The sequence below is a fragment of the Eumetopias jubatus genome, unplaced genomic scaffold, assembly GCF_037043125.1.
Source record: "Eumetopias jubatus isolate StellerSeaLion01/CBP00866 unplaced genomic scaffold, mEumJub1_p1.0 scaffold_6, whole genome shotgun sequence".
NCBI lineage: Eukaryota > Metazoa > Chordata > Mammalia > Carnivora > Otariidae > Eumetopias > Eumetopias jubatus.
In genome coordinates this window covers 120,443,587-120,462,584 of record NW_028274812.1, presented here as the reverse complement: position 1 = coordinate 120,462,584, position 18,998 = coordinate 120,443,587, and the positions used below count along the sequence as shown (strand labels likewise).

General features: G+C 49.0%; 2 protein-coding genes across 8 annotated transcripts; one reads left to right on the top strand and one right to left on the bottom strand.

The window, feature by feature from the left end:
- Positions 1 to 1,176: 1,176 nt before the first annotated feature.
- On the bottom strand, positions 1,177 to 14,123 carry ATP6V1G2 (ATPase H+ transporting V1 subunit G2). Of its 2 annotated transcripts, none has more exons than XM_088024077.1 (4): positions 14,089 to 14,123; positions 11,548 to 11,659; positions 2,827 to 2,927; positions 1,177 to 2,316 (listed from the first exon to the last, which is right to left on the bottom strand). In XM_088024077.1, exons 2-4 carry the CDS (start codon positions 11,642 to 11,644, stop codon positions 2,143 to 2,145), a joined length of 372 nt encoding a protein of 123 aa, XP_087880203.1. In that variant the 5' UTR covers positions 11,645 to 11,659; positions 14,089 to 14,123; the 3' UTR covers positions 1,177 to 2,142. The 2 variants fall into 2 exon arrangements, with proteins under 2 accessions (XP_087880203.1, XP_027976491.2); XM_028120690.2 differs by lacking the exons at positions 11,548 to 11,659; positions 14,089 to 14,123 and adding exons at positions 3,197 to 3,310; positions 4,260 to 4,297.
- NFKBIL1 (NFKB inhibitor like 1) lies at positions 3,586 to 13,889 on the top strand. Of its 6 annotated transcripts, none has more exons than XM_028120682.2 (4): positions 3,586 to 3,690; positions 4,995 to 5,271; positions 12,670 to 12,891; positions 13,068 to 13,889. In XM_028120682.2, the coding sequence occupies exons 2-4, from the start codon at positions 5,007 to 5,009 to the stop codon at positions 13,664 to 13,666; spliced, it is 1,086 nt and encodes a 361-aa protein (XP_027976483.1). In that variant the 5' UTR covers positions 3,586 to 3,690; positions 4,995 to 5,006; the 3' UTR covers positions 13,667 to 13,889. The 6 variants fall into 6 exon arrangements, with proteins under 6 accessions (XP_027976483.1, XP_027976486.1, XP_027976485.1 ...); XM_028120685.2 differs by lacking the exon at positions 3,586 to 3,690 and adding an exon at positions 4,321 to 4,621 and having other exon boundaries at positions 13,033 to 13,603; XM_028120684.2 differs by lacking the exon at positions 3,586 to 3,690 and adding an exon at positions 4,330 to 4,536.
- Positions 14,124 to 18,998: the final 4,875 nt, after the last annotated feature.

Below are 18,998 nucleotides of genomic sequence, written 5' to 3'. Positions count from 1 at the left end.
AAGGATCCTGAGCCGTGCTCACGGGTCCTCCCCCTGCCCCTTCCCCAGTGGTGGAGACGGTGGGCGGCATTTGCCTAAAATAATGTGGGCCTATGTAGTTGATGCCTCAAGGACCCCGAGGCTGATGGGCAGGAAATTTGAGGCAGGAATGTGTTCAGAATCCACTGAGTGGGGGACGGGTTGGTCTAGATTCTGCCTCAAGTGTTAAAGGTCTATGGTGGGGCTTGAGGGTTACACAATATCCCATAAGTATTGTTAATTCGAGCAGAATGTCCTTAGCCCCGCTTCCAGCAGCCCCATTGTTCAGCTTGAATTCTTTCTGAATGAAACCTTTGACACCCCAGTCTTTGATAGGCCTCAGAAGTCAGACATGTTGTCAACAAAAATGATAGCAAACGTTTGGCTCTTTATCTGTTACCACAGTTAACCGTTTGACACTAAGGAATAGATACCATTCGCATTCTATAACAAGCAAACAAATAAAGCAACATGTCCAAAGTAACAAAGCTAGTAAGGTGACAGAGCCAGGATACAAATACGTTTTGTTCTCTATTGGATCCGCCTCCCTGCTTAAAGAGTCTGGTTAATAATTACGCTGTGGATTACCTCATTGGTTCAAGTCTTTGGCTTGGTGAAGCAGGCATTGTTTTCTGTGGCCAAGAGAAATAACAGTGATCCAAGGATGGTGTCATAGAAGGGCAGTTTTTCCAACTCTAAGTATCCCAAGTTTTGGGGCACCGGGGTGGCTCATTCTGTTAAGCGTCTGCCTTTGGCTCATGTCATGATCTCCAGGTCCCGGGATCAAGCCCCGCATCAGGCTCCTGGCTCAGCGAGGAGCCTGCTTCTCCCTCTCCCTTTGCCCCTCCCCCACCATGTTCTCTCTGCTCTCTCTCGCAAATAAATAAATACTCTTGAACAAGAAAGCAAGATAAGGAACAAAAAGTTCTTGTTCCTACACTGCAGCTTTTCTCTATAGTTTCCATCTATAGTTCTCGGGTTCCCAACGAGTAACCCCACATTTGTTTCTCACTTTAGAGAAATAATAACACACTAGTTCCTTTTGTTTTTCCAACAAGTTTCAAAGAACAGCCCTTTGGGGTGTTTGGGGAATACGTAAATAAACAAGAGAGTGACTGAAAATGAGAAATGATGAAGGAAGCTGCTTCCACACACCAGTTGATTTGCCCACAGTTTTTTTTTTTTATTGAAACTTTTTCATTGTTACAAGGGAAAGGTGTTCAAGATGTAGAAAGGAAGGCCATGCATACAAGGGAACATAGCATCACTTTAGATCTCAGGAAGCAGTGAGCATCTCATGGGTCTTCAGGGAAATCGGAAAAGGGGGAATCCAATAAACAGAAAGACCAACTTAGACACAAAAAGAAAGACTAAGAAATTCAACATCTTCCTGGAATCACAGTAGAGAGGCTAAACGAGGTCTTCATTACTTTTCAGGGATCATAAAGCTCTAGGGAAAGAGAGGAGGGAAGAACTAATTCTTCAGAGAATTACTAGGTTCACAGAATGACTGAGTAGAATTAGAGAACCGTTGACAAATGTGAGGAAACAGCTGTGTTTAGGTTTTGGCAGGTGGGCAGGGAGTGGTAATAATACCATAGAGCTACCATTCATTGAATCACAGCTACTAGATGCCAGAAACCACGCTAGGCTCTTTACAGAGTGATTCCTAATCATTGCAGCAACCCTCTAAGGTAGGTATCATCATCATCATCATCATCATTTTAGTCCTGTAGAGGAGGACACTGGACTAGGGGTTAAGTACCTTGTCCTGTCCCAGCAAGTGGCAGGGTTGGGAAAGGGACTTCAGCCTGCCAGGCTCTGAAGCCAAAGTGTTTTTTCACATCCCTACTTCTCCATGCTACAAATTTCAAAGAGGGGTCGCGTGAGGGGTGACTTGGGAGTTTACAAGGTCCCAGTGAAGGTTAAAGAACAATAAGGAGATTCAGATCTGAGCAGGAGAACTTCTAAGTTTCACAGAATTATTGGATCTTGCCCCTAGAATTTCCAGGGAATGGAGAGCAAGTGGGAAAGAAGCAGCGAAGATGGTGGGAGGTAATTTTGATTGGGGGATTTCTTTGAGGAAGGGAACTGGAAGGGAACAGTTAGGCCCTACGGTGGATCCTAGACAGCAATCCGGTAGTTGGGGTGGACCTGGGGCCTGACGTCGCAGACCATGCCAAGAAGTTGGGCCAGGACGCGTTCTCGGTTTCTCTGCTGGGAGCTCTGCATGCCCTGCACCTGGCGTCTTGTAGCCTGTTCCACCTCAGCCGACAAGTTCCCCTGGGAGCCCATGGCCTGGGGGGATTGGGAAAGGGATGGAAGAGAGAAAGGCAAAAGCAGAAACAGAGAAAGAAGGGTCCGGGCAGGTGGAGAGAAAGATCCTGGAGCAAGGCCAGGAAGAAAAGCCCTTGCCAAAACCACCCCCATCCCATGGAAATATCCAGACACCAAAGAAAGCAACACAATTCCCTTTCCTTTGAGACTTGACATGCAACTTCATCCTAAAACAGACTGTAAAATCCCCACTACCTCACTACACCTGATCATAAAACTCTGCCTTCCACCCCAAATGACATCATACTCCACGTAGACGGTGGCAATTCCCCCCACAAGCTGTACAAGTCTTTCAAAACTCTCAGATTCTCTTCCTTATCACACATCTTTATCAATAACGCGGTCCCTCCTAAGGGCCCCCTTCAGCCCTTTACCACCTTATTTTCTTATAGAGTCACACTGTCCACACCTTATCAGATACACCCACCACCTTGCACCCTGGGGTCCCATCTCAACTCTCCCACTACTCACCGCCTGCTGCTTGCTCTGGAATTCTTGCTCTCGCTCTCTACGGTACTGCTCCACCTCCATCTGTGCCTCCTCCTTTGCCTGCTTCAGACGCCGGGCCTTCCCTGGAAGCAGAAGAAAGGACAGGGTTGGGGGTAGACCCCCTCACAAAATGTGATAGTAGTGGTCATTCCTTTCCAGAAAGTTTTTCTGCCTTCTCTCAGCCAACCAGGTGCTAGATTCTAACACCCACCCATTTCTTCCCTCCTAATCAGCCATCCCGGCCCCAGCTTTCTCCCCACCAGCCTTGGATTTTCCCAGGGACTCGAATGTTTGCTGTCCCCCCACCCCAATTTTCTTTCCAGACTCCTAAGGGAGAGAAGAGGAGACTCACTCTTTCTGGCATCTGCCACCTTCTCAGCCGCCCGTTTCTCGGCTTGCAGGAGCTGCTGAATACCCTGGGACTGACTGGCCATTTCTGTCGTTATGGCTGATGCTCTTTCAGATGCTACCAAGGTACCAGATGGCTCCCACCCCACCCCACCCCCAACACACACACACACATACACCGCCTACTTCTCCTCTTCCACCAGCTCCTTGCTGCAATCCTCCACCAACCCTGGGTCTTAGTGCTCCCCTTTTCCGCTCAGCCTCCTGCACCAGGTGTCTCCCCCAAACTGATCCTCCCATTGATGGCTTGTCTCTTCTCCCACGTCTACACTGGCAGTACCCAGAAGGACCACATGGGAGCAGCAGAGACCATACCCAAAGCTGCCTGCTACCGTCACAGCAGGTGCAGGGTTTTCCCGGTCGGAACGTCCAGGAGTGGGGGTAGGGGCAAAGAGGAGTGAGAAGGAGGCATAGAGGGGTTGAAAATGGGCTGAAAAGGTAAGGAAGTCAACATGTGTCGTGTTTTGGGAAAAGAGGATGCTGGGTTTCCCCAAATTCTTCCTACTTCTCTTCCCTTTTTTTTTTCTCCCTCCCGTTTCCATCTCCCTCTTCTTCATCTTTCCCAAGTCTAAATTTCTGCATCCATTTCATTTGCCTTCTCCTATAGTTGTTTCTTTATGTCTTTCACACATGTCTTTTTTGATCTGGCCCTGTTTTTTTTTTTTTTTTTAAGATTTTATTTATTTGAGAGAGAGAGACACAGCGAGAGAGGAATACAAGCAGAGGGAGTAAGAGAGGGAGAAGTAGGCTTCCCGCGGGGCGGGGAGCCTGATTCGGGGCTCGATCCCAAGACCCTGGGATCACGACCTGAGCCACCCAGGCGCCCCGATCTGGCCCTGTACTTGACCTCGTTGTGGTTCTAGTTTTGGTTTTCCATTTTCACCATGATTTTTAATCCTCTTTATCTCCCCTGTTTTCTCTCTCTTCTCATCTTCTATCTCTGAACCATCTCCTCTCTCTTCCCGTTTGGGGGAGGAGAGGATAAATCTCTAAATCGCCGTTTTTACCCTCCCGTGCTCGGCTCCTTCTCCTCGTTTACCGTCCAGTCTTCCGCTTTCAGGCGGACCCTTTATCCTAAGTTCCCAAGTTCCCCACCGAGGCCAGACTGAGGAAACACACACACCCCGTCCCCTCGGAGAGAGACGACATCCGGTAACGCGCTCATTTCCGCCCTTTACCTGCGTCTCGGCTTGCGCCATTTCCGCCAGCCTAGAGTGTCTCCGCCCTTCCCGCCTCCCTTCCTCGAGCGTCTTAAACACAGGCCTCGGTCCTACGGCTCCGGGGGTACTTAGGGGGGCGGGGGGCAGGTCTGATGAGTAACCCCTCCCCCCAGGTCCCAGAGGGAGAAGCCTCCACATCTGTCTGCCGGGTACCTCATATTCCGTTTCTAGATCATTACTTGAAATTATCTGTGACTTAAATTCAGATTTCTGTTGATAAAAATTTTCCCCATCATCTTTGTTTTTTTCAAAGTTTCTTATTAACAATTATCTGGGCTAATGAGCCTCAAAGCAATTATTTATCCTTTTGTCAAATTTTACATTAAGAAATCTGTGACCCAAGCCCCCTTCAAAAATTTTTTCCAAACCTACCCAAGGGATGAGAGTTAGGAGAGGCCTCATCTCTTGCTGAAGATGTAAGAAGGGGGACCGAAGGGAGGAACAAGAGGGAATGTCAGGGACGGTGGGGGAGGGACCAGGCAAGGCTGGGGCCCTGACGGCTGCCTTTTTTTACTTCCTCAGCCCAAGACTTCCATGGCTTCCACTTCCCGCCGCCAACGCCGAGAGCGTCGCTTCCGTCGTTATTTGTCTGCAGGACGGCTGGTCCGGGCCCAGGCCCTCCTCCAGCGACACCCAGGCCTTGATGTAGACGCTGGGCAACCCCCACCACTGCACCGGGCCTGTGCCCGCCACGATGCCCCCGCCCTGTGCCTGCTGCTTCGGCTTGGGGCTGACCCTGCCCACCAGGACCGCCACGGGGACACGGCGCTGCACGCTGCTGCCCGCCAGGGCCCTGATGGTGAGTTTCCCTGGTGGGGAACAAGGTCATGAGCCACTAACTGACCGGGAATGCGATGAACGCCAACAATTGAAAGATAAGCTAGTTATGCCTGGGAAGGTAATTAGTTGACCATGTTGGTATGTGGCAATCATTTGTGACTTTACTGAGTTACCATTGTCTGAAGAACCCAACATTCTCAAAACAGCAACTTCAAATTTCACATCTTTCTAGATTAGTAGCTACTTTGTCTCTTGACTGGATGCCTGCTGTGCAAAAAGTAAGATAGAGGGTAGGTTCTGCAATTCCATTGCCTGAGTTGGAATCCCAGCACCACACTTAACAGCTGTGTATTCTAGGGCAACTTACTAAACTTCCTGAGGCTTAGTTTGCCCTCGTGCAAAATTAAATAACAACAACCTTTTGCTGTGTCCCGATACTTCTCACAAATCAGCATTTAATCCTCACAACAATAAGTACTGATATTACCCCTATTTCTCAAGATGAGGAAACAGCACAGAGAAGTTAAGTAACTTGCCAAAGTCACCCAGCTACAAAGTGGTAGAGCAGGGATTAGAACCCAGGCAGTCTAGCTAGATCGATCACCTGCACTCCTTTTTTTTTTTTTAAGATTTTATTTATTTATTCGACAGAGAGAGAGACAGCGAGAGAGGGAACACAAGCAGGGGCAGTGGGAGAGGGAGAAGCAGGCTTCCTGTGGAGCAGGGAGCCCGATACGGGACTCGATCCCAGGACCCCGGGATCATGACCTGAGCCGAAGGCAGATGCTTAACAACTGTGCCACCCAGGCGCCCCTAGACGCTGTACTCCTAACGACTGTGTTATCCTATGTGGTACATTATAGAATTATACAATGATGCACCCATGTTCAAAGCACCCATGGTGTCACGTATATTTTGAGAATCAACTGACACAATACGTAATTAGAGCACCTGGCATGTGATTAGCACACAGTAGATGTTGGCCAGTAGTGTTTCTATTATGAACAGATCCATACTTCCTTACCTTCAGCTCTGCAACTCAAAAACACTAAGAGTCAAACATTTTTCACCAGACTTGATTGGTGAGAAAACCTAACCTGAGCTAAAGCGGGACTATCTCTGAGTTGTTTTTATTCTACTGATGTCAATGTTCGTACATTTCTCTGCAGAAACATTCATGTGTTTGGTCACTGGAGCTGCCCAGGCCCTCCCCGGCTACTTAATATACAGTGGATGTACTTTCAGATCAGCCCTACCAAATCCCAAAAACATCTGAGTTCTGAAAAACCTTTGACACTGAAGGTTTCAGATGGGGACCTATGGACAGTGGAAGCAGCTCTGTAGAGATAATAGCCCTTAGGAAAATAAAACCCTCTAGTGATTCTCCCCTGCTAGAGATTTTCCTTCTAGAGTAAGAACATTAGAGGAAAATCCCTGGGTTGGGTTGAACAACCTTAACTCAGTTTGACTGCTGCTATCACCATCTTCCAGCTCCCCAACAGAAACCCCTCTCACCCCAAAAACTTCCCCCGTATAGGAGAAAAAAAAAAAACCCTTTTCTTTAATTCCTCTTAATATAGTGAGATAGGCTGGCATATTCAGATTAAAAAAAAAAAAAACTTAAAAAGAGGAGGTTTGCAAAATGTAGGCTTCCAATTTGACAGCTGACATTACACATGGCAAGAGAACAGAGAACCCTGTGTCAGATCTCAGACCTCCTCCAAGTTCAAATTCTACCACCTACAGGCTGTGTACCAGGGACATGCAACTTAACTTCCGTGAGCCTAATTTGCCTCTCTCTCTTTTTTTTTTTTTAAAGATTTTATTTATTTATTTGACAGACACAGCGAGAGAGGGAACACAAGCAGGGGGAGTGGGAGAGGGAGAAGCAGGCTTCCTGCCGAGCTGGGAGCCCGATGCGGGGCTTGATCCTAGGACCCTGGGATCATGACCTGAGCCGAAGGCATGCTTAACAACTGAGCCACCCAGGAGCCCCTGCCTCTCTTTTTTTAATTATTATTTTTTGTTTTTTAACTCGCCTCTCTAAAATGGAAGTTGTGACAAGTAAATGAGGCAAGCACTTGGTATAGGTTTGGCACCTACCAGATGAAAAGTATTGCTCTTTTTATTCTTACATTACCCAATTACGGCTTTTTGAGTAATAAAAATCTCTCGCATAGGACCTTCCTTTATTATATTGACATCTAAGAAGCATATGAGATCGATACTGTTATCCTATTACAGATGAGGAAATTAGGGTCCAGAAGGTTCAGGAACTGCCTGAAATCACCTAGCCAACAGGTTGTTGTCTTCCTAAGGGGGACCTGCCCTCGGGTCCCTCCCAAGTCCTGTTATACATCTTCTCAGGCCTTACTTCCTCCTGTTCCCCTGACAGCCCTGCCACCAGGTGGCCATCTGGCTCTTCGGTAGAATGGCCCATCTCATTCAGCTTTGAGCTGCTTTAGAGACCATTAGGTCTTTTTTTTTTTTTTAGATTTTATTTATTTATTTGAGAGAGAGAATGAGAGATAGAGAGCACGAGAGGGAAGAGGGTCAGAGGGAAAAGCAGACTCCCCGCTGAGCAGGGAGCCCGATGTGGGACTCGATCCCCGGACTCCAGGATCATGACCTGAGCCGAAGGCAGTCGCTTAACCAAATGAGCCACCCAGGCGCCCCGAGACCATTAGGTCTTAAAATGCAAATATGTTCTTTGAACACATGAAATGACCCAGGATCCCCTAAGGAAGGGGAGGTGTTCCCCCATTCCCAAGTTAGGTGCGAGGGGTGAGGCAGTTCATGCTGGATTGACTGGGCTTTGTGGTCACTACCAATGAGATGCCAATGAATGGCTTTTGGTAACTTCCTTTTGGGACCTATCCCCTCATGGGGAAGTGGTCTTAGCTGTCAAAGGTGTGTCATGAACATCCCTTAGTCAGACGATAACTATTCTCTACACACAACAAGAATTAGTGAACACTAAGAAACAACAGATCATTTTCTCACAGTCTTTACAAAAAGAAAAAAGTCCAAAGCCAGCCCGGTATTTTGTTTTGTTTTGTTTTGTTTTCTTATGTAACATTCACTGCACTTCTGCTCAGTGCCAGCACAGTATCAGACATCTACCATCCACTGCTCACTTAGACTGCACAGCAGGAGGAAGCCGTGGCCCTGTTGGGCACGTAGCTGTGCTGTCTGATTTACGTTCCATTTGCCTTTCCAGCCTTTCCTACCATAGCACAACCACAGACCTGCAGTTCCAGCTACGTAGCTCTGTCTTCAGTGACCCCAAACATGTTTTTCACAAGACTGCCTCTACCTATTGCCTTCCCATCCACCTGATTTTCACTTAGCTAAGTTATCCTCCCTTCCCAGCCCAACATAAGCCCACCTCCTTGAAGCCCTCTCTGACCCCCCTCCCACTTTACCTTTTCTTCCTCCATGCCTCAGTCAATCGTCACTCAATATAAGCTTCCCAATATTGGTGTTTTTAAAAAATGTATCGTGCCAGTTAATATGAACATCCCTTTAAGGTAGAAATCACGTCTCATTATGGAGAAGGGAAGACCAGTGCTTCTGTCACTAAGACAAAATACGTGTTTACTTCAAGTTTTTTTTTAATACAGATTTTTCCTAATACTATAAAAGCACAACGTACTAATTAAAGAACACTGGGAAGTTGATCTGTACTGCTAAATTGATGATGAAGGTGGCATTTCAAATCACTGGAGGGCAGTGAGCTATTTTAATAAACAACATTGAAGCATTTGGTTCATCTGGGGAAGAGTCCTATCTCACACCTGACTCAAAAATAAATTACAGGGGCGCCTGGGTGGCTCAGTCGTTAAGCGTCTGCCTTCGGCTCAGATCATGATCCCAGGGTCCTGGGATCGAGCCCCACATCAGGCTCCCCGCTCCGCAGGAAGCCTGCTTCTCCCTTTCCCACTCCCCCTGCTTGTGGTCCCTCTCTCGCTGTGTCTCTCTCTGTCAAATAAATAAATCTTAAAAAAAAAAAAAAGTAAATTACAGCTGCTTAAAACCTAAATATGACAGGAAGGGTGCGTACCAAATTCATGGGAGGAGTTTTCTCTGAGGAGGGGAATAAAATTTGGAAGGCAACATCAGAGAAAGCTTTAGCTTTATCTATGATAGTTTATTTCTTTAAGACAAAATAATGTTGCAGAAATTACGGAATAGTAACATACCTTGTGGGAGGAATAGGGGTGCTTATTGTACTATACTTTTTACATTTTTTTAAAGATTTTATTTATTTATCTGAGAGAGAGAGAGAGCACAAGCAGGGGAAGTGGCAGACAGAGGGAGAAGCAGGCTTCCCACTGAGCAGGGAGCCCAATGCGGGGCTCGATTCCAGGACCCCAAGATCATGACCCAGGCCAAAGGCAGACGCTTAACCGACTGAGCTACCGGGCACCCATACCTTTTTTTAGATAAATAAAAAAAATAGTAGAAAAAAACACAAGAGGATATTTTTATAATCTTAGAGTGGAGAAAGCCTTTCTAAGGATGAAGTAAAGCCAAAAGCTATAAAAGAAAATATTGATATGGATTTAACTACATAAAAACTTTTCAAAGATGGGAGAAAATACTTACAAATACTTGACACAAGAGGTTGATATCTATAACATATAAAGAGTTATCATGTCTACACATATAATTTCTAGGAGAAAAGTAGACAGAGAATATGAACAGGTCATTCACAAAAGAAATAAAGAGCCAGGGGCACCTGGCTGGCTCAGTCAGCAGAGCCTGTGACTCTTGATCTCAGGGTCGTGAGTAGAGATTACTTAAAAAAAGAAGAAGAAAAAAGAAAAAGCCAAAAAACATATAAAACAAAGAAAATTTCATTAATAAAATGATTTTTTTCATCATTAGATGAGCAAAATTAAAAGGGTTGGTTGGTGATAATCTTGGTAAAGGACGACACAGGCGCTCTTATATTCTCCGTAGGAGTATATGTTGGCACAAATTTGAGAGCGGTTTGGTAAAATCGCACATGTTGTTTGACTCAGAAATTCCACTTCTGAGAGTCTACCCCACAGAAACACTGTAAGGAGTCTACAAAGACATATGTAGGAGGCCGAACATTTTTGGAAACAAAGTCTGCTGACTGGGCGTGGGGAGATGTTTGTTTCATACACATGGTGGAACACTACACAGTCATAAAAAAGAATGAGGGGGACTGTGTACGCTCCTGTGGGAAAGTACAAATGAGCCGTTAGGTGAAAACAAGTTGCCAAACAAAACATAGAGCGTGACTCCATATCTCGGAAGAAAGCCATCCTGTGTGTGCATTTATACACCCAGACAGGACTGGAAGATACCACAGCAAACTTAACAGTGATTAAATGTATTCTTCGCTCTTTAAAAAGGAAAAAAATGTTTCACATTAGTTATATCCCTTTCACATTAAAATATTAACCAGGGGCGCCTGGGTGGCTCAGTCATTAAGCATCTGTCTTCGGCTCAGCTCGTGATCCCAGGGTCCTGGGATCGAGCCCCGCATTGGGCTCCCTGCTCCGCACTCCCCCTGCTTGTGTTCCCTCTCACTGTCTCTCTCTCTCTTTCTCTCAAATAAATAAATAATATCTTAAAAAAATAAAATATTAACCACATAAGATTGGAGGACAGCCACCCATAGTCCTACCACTCAGAGACTAGGATTTTTACATATTTCCTTCTAGTCTGTTTTTTTCAACTAGGATTTGGCCTCTTCTTTTACACGGTTGTGATTGGATCCTATGTATAGTTTCGTAGCCAGCTTTTTCACACACAAACATCATTTTTAGTGGCTATTGAATCTTCTGTACCATATTTTACTTACCATGTTTAAAGCCCATGAGTTTAAAAACCTCCTATGCAAGCCTGAACACCCACCCACCCTCGTACCTGCTGTGAACCATGGTGGGGAATAAGCAGTTGAAAGACAGGACTGGGTATTTGCTGGGTGGGACAGGTGGGGAGGGTTGTGACAGGTCACGTCAGTGGCAAAGAGAAGTGTCCTCTCTTCCTCTCATCCTGACGTGGTTTGAGCTGGGCAGCAGTCAAGTCTACCAAGAGATGATGGGTGAGGGCGATGGGCCTTGGCCAGCCAAGGCGGGCCCATTGTGTCTTCCTACCTTCCTGGTAGTGACAGGAGAACCCTTCCCTGTCCCATCCTTTTGCCAGGTGGCCAGTACTTGGCAGCACCACAAAGTAAAGATTTAACGACTGGCGGCCCATTTCCCCCTGCCCTAGGAAGAGAAAGTAGGTGCACAGGAAGGGAGGGTGCCTCACTCACCTTCCTCTGTCCTGGGAGTGGAAGAGGTGCTTGTTGGCCGCAGTGGGTGGGCTTGGTCAGGAGTAGAGTGCTGGGTTGGCAGTAAAGTGGTCCGCATGGCCTGCAGCTGACGCTAGAGCGGATGCAGTAAGGTCAGGGCTCAGGAGGAGGGAGAGTTCGGGAACATCAGTCCCTCTTCTGTTTACTCCCAGCCTTCTGTTAGCCAGTACCTGGGTGGGACCCTCTATCTCAGCCCCTTTCTCCTGCCCTAGGTCAGTAGTCAGTTTGGAAGGAGCTTGCTTCGCTGCTGGGAACATTTCCATGGCTTAAAACTCATTGCTGGTCTGGACCCTGTACCTCCCCACCCCCTCGCAGTATGCCCTGTATGAGGTTGGCTGAGAGAAAGTCCCCTCCCTGAAAATATTTTACTCAGTTTATTGAAAAGCGATGTGAAAAGCTTCCTGTTATTTATTTGCACATTTATAACGGTGCAGAGTAAAACGTTCAGATATTTTACCAGTCTGAAGTATAGCTTTGGGTCGGAAACACAGTTAAGAGTTATAAAGCGACACTATTTTCAAACCAAAAATGAAATTCATGGTTAGAGGTTTGTGACATTGCCCAGGGTGGCTGGAGGCAGGCTGGGAAATGTCATTTAACATAGTAGAACTCCTAGGATACTAAAATAGTTTGTGGGGACACAGATCAGAATATTTTATTTTTATTTATTTTTTAATATTTATTTATTTGACACAGAAAGAGACACAGCGAGAGAGGGAACACAAGCAGGGGGAGTGGGAGAGGGAGACGCAGGCTCTCTGCAGAGCAAGGAGCCCGACGCGGGGCTCGGTCCCAGGACCCCGGGATCATGACCTGGGCCGAGGGCAGACGCCTAATGACTGAGCCACCCAGGCGCCCCCAGATCAGAATATTTTAAACTACCACGCCTCTCACGCATGTGGTAAACTATCAGTAAATATTTGTCAGTGACCGTGATTTCCTAATACCCAGGAGGCTTCCGTGTGGGCAACCCTTTCCGTTGCTCTAAGACCAAGGGAGTGAGTGACCAGCAGGACTCAGGATGGCGGCTGTGCCAAGGAGTGGGGGGTCCCAGCTAATTCCTGCTTCCTGCCCTCCCGACAGCCTACACGGACTTCTTCCTGCCGCTGCTGAGTCGCTGCCCTTCTGCTATGGGAATAAAGAATAAGGACGGGGAGACCCCGGGGCAGATTCTGGGCTGGGGCCCCCCCTGGGATTCTGCTGAAGAGGAGGAGGAGGACGAGGCCTCTAAGGAGCGGGAATGGAGGCAGAAGCTGCAGGGAGAGCTGGAGGATGAGTGGCAGGAGGTCATCGGGAGGTTTGAAGGTGAGGAATCCATTCCCATGCATAGCTGCCCTTCTTCCCCTTGACCGCTTTTCCGGTGCCCGCCGCACGAGTGCTCCCGCCGGCCTCCTGTACCCCCATCCTCTATACCGCCCTCCCCTCTTGCCTGTCCCCTCCTCCCAGCATTTCCCCGGCCACCCCCATCCTGCCCTCCCAAGCAGATGACGCTTCCCATGAGGCCCAGGAGCCCGAGTCCTTCTCAGCCTGGTCAGACCGCCTGGCCCGGGAGGGCGCCCAGAGGCGGCGGCGGCAGCAGCAGTGCGGGGCAGAGGGAGCCTGCCGACCGGCCCGGGCTGCGGGTCCCAGTCACAGCTGGCCGCGGCAGGAGGAGGAGGAGCAGCGGCGCTTCCAAGAGCGGGCCCGGGCCAAGGAGGAGGAGCTGCGAGAGGGCCGGGCCAGGCGGGCGCAGGAGGCCCGTGGGGACCGAGGGCCAGAGCCAGCCAGGGCTGGGCCCAGGGCGGAGCCCCCAAGAGGAGCAGGGAGGGGCAGCCTCTGGCGCTTTGGTGATGTGCCCTGGCCCTGCCCTGGGGGGGGGGACCCGGAGGCCATGGCTGCAGCCCTGGTGGCCAGGGGCCCCCCGTTGGAGGAACAGGGGGCCCTGAGGAGGTACTTGAGGGTCCAGCAGGTCCGCTGGCACCCTGACCGCTTCCTGCAGCGATTCCGAAGCCAGATTGAGACCTGGGAGCTGGGCCGCGTGATGGGGGCCGTGACGGCCCTTTCTCAAGCCCTGAATCGCCACGCGGAGGCCCTCAAGTGACCCCAGGGAAAGAGTGAGAAACTGCAGGGAATGCAGCCTTAGAGGCAGGGCAGTAGTAAGGGGACGGTCAGGGATGGGGATGACGAGGAAGAGGCTGATGCTGCACGGCGAAGGGTATGGGGTGGGAGCGAGACTTGTAACGAGTGGGAGTGGGGAGGATATGGGCCACCACCACTGCTCCTTGACTCCTCCAGTTCCTAATAAGACCTGGTTCCACATCTCACTCCCGGTGTCTCCTCTGCCTTTTTCCATTGCTGTGGTTTTCATCATACATGACCTCTCCTTTCTCACCCCGCCCGCCAAAATCTGCAGCTCCTACACACCTGCAACACGCACACACCGAGTTGGGCTCTCAGCTGGAGCCAAGAAGGCCCTGCTTGCCCACCCGCAAAGGCAGCCCTAAGAAGACCCAGTTTGCCCACCAGTCTCCACTCCCTGCGCCGGGCTCCTCCACTGTGCTGTCAGTGACTGGAGAAATAGACGTGAACAGAGACGAAAAAGGGAACAAAACCAGTTTCCCTCCTCTCCCCAGTTCCCCAGCTAGAACCACATCCTCCTCCCCACTTAACACTCCCTCCCCCAACACAGGGCTTTCCCTTTGCTGAGTCACTGAATGATCTGAGTTGGGGGCAGCTGGAGCTGGGGGCCATGAGGAGGTTGTGGGAGGATGGGATAGAAGCAGAATGGACAGAGGAAGAGCCCTGTGGGGGAGTGGAATTTCGGTTGCTAAAATTAGGAGCCGGGGAAGGAGGTGGAAAGAGCCAAATTATGTAACCTGGGTTATCTGTTCTTGGGCAACCAGGGATCCACACCCAAGGCTATCTCCCCGCTAGCTCCTCAGTCCTATGTCTTCTCCTCCAGGGCCGCAGTCCTGGCCAGCTTCTGCCCCCATCCCACACCTGGGCTTCCTCTCTGGGCAGTCTAGCCTTCCAGAGAGGCATCTTTTCCTGAAGTTGAGGAAGAGGTCCTGAGGGGCGGAGGGAGAGGGTCTGGTGCCATCCCTTTCACTCTTCCATACTCGAGCTCCACTCGAGCTCCCCAGAACCGGGAGAGGAAGTTGTAGACAGTACCAAACCCCACTGCCGTCCCCCAGGACACAACAGGGAACTCCGCAAAAAGCAAAGAGTTACAGGCATGTGCTGGCGTGTGCGGTCTGCACGCGTCTACATCAGAGAATATTAAGAATCAGAAACGAATTTTTTAGGGTTGGAGCCCTGGTCTACTCAAGAGAATCCTGAGGGCGGTAGAGGAGAGGGAGGGAAGCCCGCGGGAGCAGGGGAACACGGGGCGGGCATGAGACCCTGGGAGAAGACAGCCAAGAGCCCCGAGGCCTCCCAGGGAGCAGGCAGCTGTCAGGGTCTGGAGGAGGAAGGGCTGGTGAGAAAGATCTGTGAGAGGAAGCTGCTGTGATTCAGAGAAGAGTCTGCGAGCTGTGAGCAGCCCAGGCGTCCGGTTCCTCTCACAGGCCGGAGGTTTCGGAAGTGGCATGCAAAGAGCCCAGCTGTGGAGTTAGGGGGAGCTGGGGTTAGGATCCCTAAGCTGGGGGTTGAGAGGTAAGCAATAGAAACCTTTGGCGCCCAGATTTGCTCCTCCATCCAGCAGTTTTCTCTGGTTTTGAAGCACATCATTTCCCCTCTGCAAGAGTTACATAAAACCAAAGCAAAATAAGCCCTGATCCCTGGCCCCCAAACCTCCCTCTTTTCAACATCCCTGCCTGGTGTGTCTGGCCCCCAGCCCTGTTGGGGGTTCCCCTGAGTGAGGGCTGTTCACTTTCTCTGACCACAGGGTTTCCGCTTCTGTGTGTCTTGTTTCCTAGGCTGATAAAAATACTGAGCCCTAGAGGCCCTGGCTTCCTCTGACCCCCCGGGGCCAGGCAGCAGGCATCCTGTCCACCATGGTGGGGGCAGGGAGGGGGGCCCAGGGATCCCCAAGGGATGACTCAGTGCCTACCATGAAACCCTGGGGAGGTGTGAATGTGTGTATCTGCTCTCGAGAGCTGGAATGAGGAATCAATTCTCAGTGAAGGATGATGCATTGGGGTTAAGTTAGGAAAACAGGATTAGGGAACAAGACTAGTGAGATCAAAGAGGGTCAGTTGAGGGATTGAGCTTGGGGCCGGTTTGAGTTAAATTGGGAAAAGGATCTGGGAGGGACTCTATTCAGTGTAGTTCAACTGAGCAACAAGTAACCCAAAGATAAATCCAAACTGCTGCAAGTTTGCAGTCCAACAGGGAAGGCAAGGCCCACAGCTAATTGTCATTCAGGGCATGATGCTGAGTAAATATTAGAGAGTAAGACACCGTGGGTACAGAAGGGGGAGGGGGCACTTGACTGGTGCTGATGAGTGGGCAGAATTTCTATGGGTGGAGGTGGCGGGAAAGGCTCCATAGACAAATGAAATGGCTTCAGCAGAGACCAGGAGTCAGAAAACAGTATATTGAGGAAAAGACGAGTGTCCTGAGGTAGATGAAGCACAGGTGTGAGTGAGCAGGTGTTGAAGAGAGGCCCGCGGGAGGCCAAGGTAAAGGGTCCAGGACCTCCTCCTGTGTGCCGCAGCACTGGTGGCAGCCGTGCAGAAGCGGGGGGGGGGGGGGGGAGGGCGGACAGGAGCGTGCTGCAGGGGTTACAGACAAGGAGTAAAGAAGAAAACAACGATCATCCCTGCCATGTCAAGCCCTTTCCTAACAGGAGTAATCCTGCCAACAACTGTTCAGAAGGTGGGTGGTGGATCTCCTTTATAAAGAGGAAACGGGGGTGGGAGGGAGGGGGCTTCTAAACATACTGAACTTGCCTAAGGCCACACAGGTAAAAAGTAGCAGATTAGCACTAAGCGCATCTTACTCCAAAACGTGTGCTTTCACTTAGGTCCGAGTAACTCCAAATAGCATTAAAGGAGGGAACAGATCTTAAAAACTTTGAGAGGATAAGTCATTAGCACAACTGATGGGACGGTGGGAGGAATCTTAGAAGAAGAGGAATCTTGGATGACCCTGAATTTTGTTCCTAGGGGATTAGAAAGATGATGCCCTAAGCCTAGAAGGAGACACCTAGCTGAGAGAAAAGATAAGGAATTCAATTTCAGACACTGAGGCAATGCATTTTGATTAAGCACCTGATAGGAGCAGGGCACTGCTAGACAAAAGGTTTAAAAGAAATATAAAGTCACTGCCCTCATAGAACTTGCAGTCTAATGAGATAAACAATATATAAGTAACAACTACAGGTAATAATGGGAGGTGCACCTGCCTAGAGTAATAAAGTGTTCAAAGAAGGCCTGCTGAGTTTGAGGTGCTAGCATAACAGGTGGAGATTTCTGGCAAGCAGGTCCACAGCTCAAGAGAAAAGTGTGAGCTGGAGGGGTAGATTCGGGCATCATTCCCTTCCTAATGGAGATTGGGCCTCGAAGTGCACTGGATCCCCTAGAGAGAGTAACCAGAAGAGCCCCTGAAGATGGTCGAAGCAAGAGGAATCAATAAAGGAGGGAGGTGGGGAAGTGGTCAGAGAAGTAGGGCAAGGGAGGGGTGTGCCAAGCAGAGACAGGACAGCCACATCTAATGCTTCAAAGAGGCCTAGTAGGGGAAGGTTGAAAGATTCTTTGGGTTCAGGAACTAGACAATTACAAATTTTGAGAAAACAGTTTCCACTTACCAGAGGGGCAGAAATCACTTTACATAGGTTGAGGAATGAGTGGGAGGTGAGGAAAGGGAGGTGGTAGGTACAAAGTCATATAATAATGACTATGGAAGATAACTTAAGAGTCATCTCTAGTGCAACCCACGAATTTTACAGATGAGGAAAATGTTACCAGTTCCCAAAAAAGTGGGTAGTTTAGGGGGCTAGTCTCTTGAGACATCACACAGAAAAGAAAGGTGAGAGATGAAATGGCAGAGAGAAAAACAGTCCAGGGAAGGATTTTTTTATTTTCAAGAAATGAACGGGGCGCCTGGGCGGCTCAGTCGTTAAGCATCGGCCTTCGGCTCAGGTCATGACCTCAGGGTCCTGGGATCCAGCCCCGCATCCCTGCTCCACGGGGAGCCTGCTTCTCCCTCTCCCACTCTGCGTGCCTGTGTTCCCTCTCTCGCTGTGTCTCTCTGTCAAATAAATAAAATCTTTTAAAAAAAATTGAACATGTTTAAAATGAAAGCATGGCGCACGAGGAGAGAAAGATACTGAAAATTTGAGGTGGGAAAGAATATGGTAAAGACACAGGAAGTGGAATACAGAGCACAAAGGATCTGCCTTGGACAGGAAAAAAGAGTCCTTCTCGGAGTCAAAAGAAAAGAAAGATGGGGCACCCGTGTGGCTCAGTTGGTTAAGCATCTGCCTTTGGATCAGGTCATGATCCCAGGGTCCTGGGATCGAGCCCCGAATCGGGCTCCCTGCTCAGCCCCAAGTCGGCCTCCCCCTTTGCCCCTCCCCCAGCTCATGCTCTCTGGCTCACTCAAATAAATGAAAAAAATCTTTTAAAATAAATTTAAATTAAAAAAAAAAAGAGGGTTCCTGGGTGGCTCAGTCGTTAAGCGTCTGTCTTCGGCTCAGGTCATGATCTCAGGGTCCTGGGATCGAGTCGCACATCGGACTCCCTGCTCCATGGAGAGCCTGCTGCTCCCTCTGCTTGTGCTCACGCTCGCTCTCTCTTACTCTCTCAAATAAAATCTTTAAAATAAATAAAATACAAGTTGTATTCAAATTTCTTTTTTAAAAAAAGATGAAATGGGGGCACCTGGGTGGCTCAGTCGTTAAGCGTCTGCCTTCCGCTCAGGTCATGATCCCAGGGTCCTGGGATCGAGCCCCGCATCGGGCTCCCCGCTCAGCAAAGCCTGCTTCTCCCTCTCCCACTCCCCCTGCCTGTGTTCCCTCTCGCTGTGTCTTTCTGTCAAATAAATAAAATCTTAAAAAAAAAAAAAAGATGAAATGTAAATAAAGTGAAGAAGAAGGAAGTGAAGAGATCAGCTCAGATGGCCTTAAGTTCAATGAAATACAGGACAGCTTCACCAACTGAGAGTAAAGGGGTAAAGTTGAGGTGTAAGAGGCACAGAGATTTAGAACATCCCCTGCAGGACTATAACAGGGAATCAAGAAAGAAAGATTGAGAACTACTGAGGGCTCTCTCAGGTTAGATGGCCAGGAGGAACAGAAGGCCTCTTCTAGTGACATGACTCTCCTGCCATGTGTGGCAACCTAGGAGAAAGCCCCAAGAATGAGACCATTGAGTTTACCCAAATCCAAGTTTTTCAAGGTTGTCTTGGTAGAACACCAAGTGATTCTGAAGTGCTAGTGAAGGGCTGCCTGGGTGGCTCAGTCAGTTAAGCACCTATCGATTTTAGTTCTG